General features: G+C 45.9%; 1 protein-coding gene across 1 annotated transcript; it reads right to left on the reverse strand.

The window, feature by feature from the left end:
- Positions 1-7,159: 7,159 nt before the first annotated feature.
- MIND_00580600 (uncharacterized protein) lies at positions 7,160-8,388 on the reverse strand (the record flags this gene model as incomplete). The annotated part of the gene is made up of 4 exons (XM_037362566.1): positions 8,118-8,388; positions 8,000-8,071; positions 7,831-7,948; positions 7,160-7,778 (listed from the first exon to the last, which is right to left on the reverse strand). Exons 1-4 carry the CDS (start codon positions 8,329-8,331, stop codon positions 7,160-7,162), a joined length of 1,023 nt encoding a protein of 340 aa, XP_037220487.1. The 5' UTR covers positions 8,332-8,388.
- Positions 8,389-9,466: the final 1,078 nt, after the last annotated feature.

A 9,466-nucleotide genomic window follows, 5' to 3' on the forward strand; every position in this document is an offset into this window, starting at 1 on the left:
TCAAGGATAGTAGGATGACACACCTCTCAAATGAACCCTCTCTGAGCCTTATCCACCAAGGCTAGCTGGAGATATGGGCTTATCTTTCAGAGGTGATGGAGATCAAAGGCCACTGATGAATGAATATATTGTATTCTTGGTGCCATATTCACCAGGACTTTGGAGGATACATACCAGAGCCCTATGTCAGAGTAGCCAAACTCACAAATTGGCCACCTTACATTTTTAAAGTACTAAATATTCAATCTTTAATAACTGAATAGTCCATACGGTAATCCTATCATATGATGGTAATCAAAATACCTAATCAATCAATGGTCCTTTTGAGACCCTTCCTGCTAGTTCTTAATTCATGCTTTTAGCTCAAGCAGCTATGAAGATGGAGTCCATTAGTTATATATGAGTTAGTTTTAACACTAATGAAAGTTGTTTATATAGTCAAAATATACAACTTTAATTTTGTGATGATGTGTGACATTCTCTGATGATTCCACTATTGAACGATTCCTTTTTAGGAGATATGTCACGCCTGTGACCTCATATAACACAGCAGAAGTATACAGAGTTGAAACCAGCTATTGAACATCAATATATATAGTATAATAATATAGACTTATATAAGAAACCTTGGATGTCACATCACATACCACTGTCACATACCAGTATCACATCTTGTTGGCAGGGTAAACCTATATAACAGGCAGGACAGGCGTTATAATGGTCAATATAAGATTATTGTTAAGTTACCATACCTTAGTATCTACCAGTCACAAAATGTCACGCTGACCTTGTGTGATAACACACAAAATAACTTAGAGCCTGGGGTCCCAGAGATATTGCAGTTTTATAGCCCCCTTTATTGCAGCATAGGGCTTTTTATATCATCTCTTCTAATTAGAATGGTTACCTACATAGGTGGTTTATTCTTATTAAAAAAGATAATTGGGATTAACAGGTGAAAACTACTGATGAACAATATCTGTAGGATTGGAAAACAACAAATATAAAGGAAAATCCAATGTATTATTTTATCCTTGTCTTCTTCTAAATAGCGGATGTGACCCTTAAGCAAGAGAAAGCAAGGACATTTGTTGAGGATGCTGCAATACAACTTGATGATATGAACCGAATCCCGAGCTAGAATATCCAGAAGTTGAACAAAGCTACGTATGGTAATGGGGTTGTGGTAAGCCATGGCAAAGCAAGAGACCCTTTGAAGGTCGACGTGCCACTGCAGTGACTGGTCAAAGGGCGCATATTTATACTAATGAGGATTGAGGCTTACGCGTCAAAGCAACATGCAATCTTACACCCGTAAGTACGCGCGTCTCGATGCCGCTTAGCTACTGGTCAGAGGTGTGCAATGTTAAATGACAATGAAGGAATGGAGTCATTAGTGGAAAGTTATTCAGACATGCGGCTATTTTGAATGGGTTGATTTGAATAGGGGTTAAGATATAAGCCACTTCTTGTCAGACTGCAGGTCAGGCCGTGCAAGGACTTCTCCTAAGAATGTGTGCCCGGAACAGAATAGACGGATTATTGGGCCTGCGAGTATGGCGAGCGGGATAGATCGAAACTGAAAGGGCCTGTTAACTTGGTCCCTTGTCACTATCGGTGGTCGAAGGTTCAAATCGGGTTGTATCAGGCCCAATGAGTCATTGGCACCTCCTTGCACGGAGAAAGGTAGTTCTTCAGACAATCTAAGCGATAGAGTACATGGTACACTATCGCGCGTTTATATATGCAGGCCTGCAAAGGGGTGATCGGAAACCCTGGCCTCTCCTGCTCCTCCTTGCCCCTGTTCCTAGCCGCAGAGGGGACGATCGTACATCTCTTGCGGGCCAGGCGATATTCCTAACCTCCTGACACTCATCCCCAGTCCCCTGGTATTGAGTTGGGCTCGGCAACAGCTTGACGCGTCATTCTCAGTCACATGCTTCCCACGTGTGCATTCCTCCTACTAGGGTGTATGTTGCCCATCGTCACGTGCTGCATGTTATGGGCCCGCAGTGGCCTGACACCAGCGCCAGAGAGGACGGGCCGGGTCTTATCCGTGATACTTATGTCATCTATGCCTCAAGCGACGTGGCACGTTAAGCAGTAGATTGTTTGTGCCCACAATAATAACTACCCACTACCAACCCATTCTCTTTCTCTCCATCTATATCTTCAACATCATCATCTATAGGGTTATTAGCGTGGTAATCAAAGTCATCAGAGTCATCGAAGCACTCACTTTCCTCGGATGACTCAGAGGAAGAGCTAACAATAACCTGCAGTTTGCAAATGCGACGCTAACTAAACATCTTAGAGGTATCTGAATGATAGCAAGTAATTTCTAAAGCTTCTAGGATCCAAGCCTGCAAAATCTTCTAAAAACCAGAAGCAAACTTAAGAGGGAAGGCTTACGACTGACTAGAAAATTAACCCATCATCATACTCAAGGAGAGCACGGTCTTCTCGTCTAAATTGGAAAACGCATCAAACGTCAGCTCCCAAAGCGAGACAGGTATAATTTCCAGTAGCGGCAGCTCCAAAACCTTCCATCTCATCATATTGTAATAAGGACTAGAAGAAAGTCAGAGAGCTGAAAAAGAAAGAGAAATGAACCTGTTGTGTTTTATTTGACACTCGAATTCTAACCACGAAGTCAGTTGCAGTAGAGGTGATCAAAGTGAAGTAAGAGTAATTAGCAACTCGCTGAAAACCTTTTCAATTAGTAGGGCCTTTCAATAAAATAATGCACACCTAATCTTCAAGAGGTTTAGACGCCTCTATGAGGCCTTTAAGTTGAACTATTGCTTCTTGGAAGCTAGAAGCTAGAAAAGAGTTGCCTTAAGCGCAGATGTGAATGAAATTCTAAGATAATTGTTTATAAAAGAAATGGTTAAACTAATTGAAACTTACGCCCCAAGCGCCATCTTCATCACCTACAACCTTTCCAGACAAGTAAATAACAGCTTCTTTTCCTGTATAAACCTCAATGAAGGGATGTTGTTCAGTCTTGCATTCATTAACTTCTATAAGGAAAGGTGGGGTTTTAAGACTAAGATTTGGAGGTATTTTAACTAAGAAGTTCACCAACAAGTTCATTTGTAACATAGCAGACGACAGTGACGGCTGAGGTTATGAGTACGGCATGGTAGTTGAGTTCTTATAAGCATACAAGAGATATATAACTTAAACACATTATCTCTGCTGACGCTACTAAGTCTGCAATGTGCATAAGCCTTAAATACTCGGGAAGATACAAAAACTTGTGAGAACTTGACCGTCAAACAGAAGAGGTGTCAAAAGATGATATAAGTATATTAAGTATGGAAACTCTCTAATCTCAATTTTTTCTGAAGAGGTGTAGTAGTAGCATGTCTGAGAAAAAAATAAGGTAGAGAGCCGTGATGAATGACAAAGCAGGTGATCTCTTACAAATGCGCTCATTTTTCTTTGCTCATTGTGCCTCTTTTACCTTAATTAATGCTGCCTGATCGACTGCCGTAGGGTGGGGAACATAGAAAGTGCTTAAGATAAAGTAAATATTAATTAGTATTCAAGTAAGGCACATTAATTAATAGTACTTGTCTGACTCACACTAAAAACAGCAGAAACGGGCAGTTGCAGACTGAGGAAGCAAAAAGTCGGGCGTCAAATGACAGAGAGACGACTTAGTGTGTAACTGATTGTGTATTTAATGGTTTTCAGTTGATTGAGATGCTAGAGTGAATATCTCTTACGAATGATAAGCAACATTTAAGAGACCAACCTTACTGAAGTCACTCCTGCTAGTTCTATTGTCTTAAAGGTCCTTTCTCTCCACCAAAAACCATACGACTTTCAATATTTGCAATTCTACTCCCCTCAATCACTACTTTTAACAACCAAGATAAAGGAGAACTGGCTTTTGCACTAGCTAGAGGCAATGAACATGCAATACACGTTCCATGCATGTGCGTACAGGGTGTTAAAGTTGAAACAATACCGATTGGAATGCTTATTGCGTTTCATCCCTTGTTTCCTCCCACCTGCATGCAAAACCTTGATAAATAAGCCTTAAAAATGCCCCCAAATAAATTAATAGCATATGAGCAAAATGAAGATAAAGAACCCCGTGGTCAAAGATCCTTTTGCGGCCATAGAATTTACAAAAAACAGCCTGCATATTGTAAGAAGCAACATTTTGCAGACGAAGAGAAAGAGTGTCGTTGTGAATACAAACATGCTGATAGCAGGGATTTGTGGGTGGACTACGAAAGCAGTCTGATGTTTGGAGTCGAGGGCTCATAGGTGAGATCAAGCTAATTGGGATATGGCATGTTAACATGTTGCACATAGGATTACTATTGCAGTTAAGAATACAATAATACTTAGAGGAGGAACAACTAGAAAAGCCAGCATAAGCGTAAGCAAGGCGCTGTATTTGCAAGACCTCCAGGGGAGGTAGAAATACTAGTTGCTGTTATAGTTGACAAGTAGGTGAAATTCTTCAACAGAAGGAAGGTGAGCATACCGAGAAAAGCTAACAAATAAAAATATACTTCAGTAGATTTTAAAACCACTCACATCAAACTTTCAATACTGCAAGAGAGAGGAAAGAGGGTTCATATGAGTGAATAAACCAAAGGCAAGGAAATACTTACGAGCAGGCTGCAAGAGGTGAAATTGAAGTTGAAGGGAAAAGAGAGATGACAGGAAAAGACAAGTGGCATACGGTCCCTTTTGCGGAAACCAAAAGAGGAATGACATTCTTAAATTAGAGAAATTTTCTTACAAATTTGAAACTGAATCTTAGCAGTATAATATAAGTGTGGATTTGTGCATTAGTAGACTATATGAGGGGGAAAAATTATATAAATGCACAGAATGAAGAAAATGAAGGGAAAAGCTAAGAAGTGGTTTCGCCGAGGTTTTTACAGAATTTGGGAGATTTTGGATAGGGTGAGTGATGGGTTAGGCAAAGTTGTACATGTTTGGCTAAGACATGATCAGCGCATGACAACTGTCGAATAAAGACCTTGCAAAGCAAGTAATGTGATATGTGTGACTTGATGTGACATGTGTGACTTGATGTTATCGGCTGATGATCTGCGGTACCCTGGTCTTCCATCGACCCCCTTCTACTCAAACATTTTCGCCATGGCTAGTCGTTGATTGGCCGCCATCGAGGACTTGTCAGTTCTACTGACCTTCATTCGGCCAGGTTACGGTATAGTAACAGTCTGGAGATCAGCGTCGTGGTTATGTGTTGACAAATTGAGCACTCGTCACACGCGCATGGATCACATCATCGGCTCTTCTCTTCCTGTCCTCTACCAAGACTTGCGCAGGCAACTTCTTCCTCTTCTCCTTCGCGCTGGCAGCATGCAACAACCTGTTAGCAATTGGCGGCTTAGCATGCGACGAGGCACGTGGCTGATGCTGATACGACAGATCAGCGCTGGGATGCCCGACCGGTCGCCAGGGTAGATGATGGGGGGTAACGGGTAACGACTCTTTACGGTTTGCCTCTGTACTTCGTCTATAGTGCAAGGAGGACAAACTATGACTATCTATGGGCCGGCTCTCGTGTAAACCAGCAAGGAAGCAGAGTCTCTTTAACACAACTGTTCACCATCTCTTCCTCCACACGTCATTCCCAAGGCCAAGTAGAGACGGTGAAGCGCAGGATGGTGTTGGATTGGGCTCAGACCCACCGCGGGCGTGATCGTAACCATTCATCTTAGTGCTGGCCAAATATGATTATATTATTTTATGGGCATAATATATTATAATCATATCATATTCAGAGCTCCAACTCAATAATATATTTGTAGTATAGTATATTCAGCTGCAAAATATGAATATGTTATGAATATATTCAACTATATTCTAGTATGCATATCTCTTGATATATTTGACATATTTGCTGCTAGAAAACAATCAAAAACATACAATACATGCTGGATTGTCATGGCAACTTCCTTTCAGGCCTCTAATTCCAGCCTGGGTTACATAAAACTCTCAAAATACAATCAGGGGCATTGCCACTAGTGTTAGGTTGGCCAGTAGACACTTGATCAGAGGTTCTACACTAGATTAAATAGGGTCAACCCAAAGTGATCACTCCTGACACTTATTCCTACTAGGAGTAATGTATGAATCACTATATATAATAGATAATTTATTAATATGTGACATTTATTAGAAATAGGGCTAACTCAGACTAAGATTAGTACTATGACTGAGTAGATAGACTGAGAAAATAGCTGTGATCATCCATGTTGAATATTCTGTGACTATAATATAGTATAGTCATAATATAATATAATATATTCAAACATAATCATATTCAAGTGATCCACCAAGGGCATAATATATTCATAATATTCTGAATAATATATTCATAATATTCTGAATATATTCAATATTTAGTCAACCATAATATAATTTTGGCCAGCACTAATGTCAGACTGCGGGTCGGGCCGTGCAAGGCCCTCTCCTAAGAACGCGCGCCTGGAACAGAACAGACGGATAGTCGGGCCCGCAAGTACGGCGGGTGGGGTAGATCGAAACCGAAAGGGCCCGTGAACTCGGTCCCTTGCCGTGGTCGGTGGTCGAAGGTTCGAATCGGGTCGTGTCGGGCCCGATGAGTCGATAACGCCTCCTTTACCTTTGGGGTGAGGTAGGAAAAGGCACAGCCCCGTGGGAGGGTTTTCCTGCGTGGGAGGGTTTTCCTGATGCCGCGCCAACGTTCGCAGTGCGGGTATCCCCCTATCTTGTATGTACTTCTGTGGCGGCCCGCTTCTCGTGCAACCGGACCCGGGCACGCGTCGCTGGGACCATCGCCGTTCGAGCCCGGATGTCGTCATCAGTGTAGTGATTTTTGGCGCGGCGTTTTTGGCGCGGCGTCGCAGGTTTGGAGATGCTCGCTGCACCCTGGTGCACACCGGAAACGCCAGAGCGCGCAGGCAGAGCGCGCGGGCACGCAGATACTCAGGCGGATGCTCTGGACCGGGCTGCGGGGCGTGTCCACGTCCACTGTCTGGGGGGGGCCTCTGGGGCTCACTATCGTTGCCCAACTTGGATAAATACATAAATACATCAGTGCTCTACCGCGTTTCCTTGTAGTCTACCCCTCCTCCGAATCCCGATAAGTTACGCCTGTAATAAATACGTTTTAAGCTCACAGCCGGCTCAGCGGCGCCGCCCCCCTTAACCGCGCCTGTATCTTCTCCAGCGCGTTCTCTATAGCGCGCGCGGTGCCGCGCGGGTTTATCTGGGGGAACATGTGCCCGCCCTCGATGATCTGCACGCTGCCGTTGCGCATGCGCCTCACGCGCTCGATCTGGTACGTCTTCATCTCCGTCCCCATGCCCCTGTACTCGTCGTTGAGGCAGATGATCGCGTGCAGCGGCGTCGCGTCCGCGGCGGTGAGCGCGTCGAAGACCTGCGTGGGGCCGGCGACGAGGTCCGCGCCCGGGGCGAGGTAGTACGCCGCCTCTTGTTTGGTGGAGCACGCCAGCGTCACGCCCTTCTTCCCTTCATCCAACTCATCGACCGGCCGGATCGCGTGCTGGACGAACAGGTCTATCGCGCGCGGGTCCCACCCGCGGAACGCCGTCGCGGCGAGGTTGCGCCGCGCCGCGGCGAGGTCGGGCCACGTGTGCGGCTTGGACTTGGCCCAGTTCCCGAAGAGCGCGCAGAGCGCCTGCGTGGCGCGCGTCCCGACCGGGAGGATCGCCGCGTCCATGAAGACGAGCCCCGCGAAGGGCACCGCGGGCGCGGCGCGCTGCAGCATCAGGCTGCCGACGATCAGCACGGGGAGCGGGAGGAAGAAGGGGGAAGGGGACGGACAGCGGCGCGGAGGCTGCGGAGTGTGCGAGCCCGACGAGGGTGCGGGCGCGGAAGTCGACGCCGTGCTCGGTGGCGGTGAGGAACGCGTGCGCCGCGCGGGTGTACTCCGCCGCGCTCCCTGCACACCGTCAGCGTCATGACCAGTTAGTTATATCCCAGAGCCACGCACACGTCTCCCTGTACTCCGCGCTCTCCAGCAGCTCTCTATTCTTCACCGCGCTCGCCCCGTGGTTCGGGTTCTCTGCCAGCGCCGTCAGCTGCCTACCCACGCAAAACGACCCACGCACCGATGCACCACACGTCGCGCACGCTTATCCTGTCGAGCAGGTGCCTTAGCACGGGCTCGTACGACTCCTTGTGCGTGTTCGTCGCGTGCAGGAACACCAGCGTCAGCCCGTCCTTGCCTGGGGCGGCGGCGGGGACGTACTGCACCGCGGCGACGTGGAACGGGCAGCGCGCGGACGGCGCCAGCGTGTGCACCGTGCTCGTCCAGGACGCCATCGCCTTCTCTTCTCTTGCTCTCCGGGCGGGGGAAGGAAGGAAGGAAGCAGAAGGGAAGGGAAAAAAGTCTGCGTGACAGCTGCCACCCATGTGGCGCTGGGCCCGGATCTGATGATCATTCCCTAGCCCGGATCCTTGTCGTCCGGTCGGGTCGGGGCTGCCGGTCTTGGCTCCGCTTGGCTTGGCCCACCCACGAAACCGAAACCGAAGCGCGCAGCGCGCGCGCGCCGGTCACATTACGCGCGGGGAGCCACTCCAAAGTTAATCAGCGCCTTCCCAGCGATCCATCTATCTATCAAGCGCCGAAATTAGCTCGTCCGGCGGTCCGATTTCGTCTACGACTCAGACACCCGTGCTTCCATCTACCATCGCCCCCCAAAAAAAAAACTAGCATATCTCGAAGAGCCGTTTCCTCTCGTAGTCTTATCTTCCAAGTCGAAAAAAGACAGAGCGAGAAGCCAGTTTACATCTATCGCCACTCCTCCTCCATTTCACCAGGAACATCCCGGACAGGCAGACTGCCCAAATTTCAAGCACCCAGTCTCTCTAATCAGACAGAACAGAACACGCGGAATGCTTCTGATTGTATTTTGAGGGTCCCTATAGGTCCAAAGGGAATTCAAGAGGCCTAAAAGAAAGTAATCCTTACAATCTTGCAAATTTTCCTGTGACAACCATGTCAATTTTATATACAGATATGCATACTAGATTAAATCTTAAGATAATTATATATTATTGTGTTGAGGCTCTGAATAGCATATAATTATAATATATTATCTCTTAAATGTAATATAATTGTATTTGGCCAGCACTCTATTGTATTGTGATTAGTGTGAGAAATTCCTGGAATATATCTATCACAACATCTTTTGCATAAATACAGCTATATGTACTGGTTGACCTGGCATGGTAACACTGTGAAGCAACGTAATTTTGCCTAGTTCTTATATAATTTTGCCTAGTTCTTATAGAAATGAATAATCCATAGATAAATAAATGAATAATTGTAAATTTTTCAAGTTCTTAAGGTGATTTTTAACTAAGTCTAATACATTGTAGGCTTGTCACTTGTCTACAAGGTATGAATAATGTTAATAAAGTCTATATACCAATGAGATAGTCATCAGAGAATGAA

The sequence above is a fragment of the Mycena indigotica genome, assembly GCF_014461135.1.
Source record: "Mycena indigotica strain 171206Taipei chromosome Unknown Mind.scaff0005, whole genome shotgun sequence".
NCBI lineage: Eukaryota > Fungi > Basidiomycota > Agaricomycetes > Agaricales > Mycenaceae > Mycena > Mycena indigotica.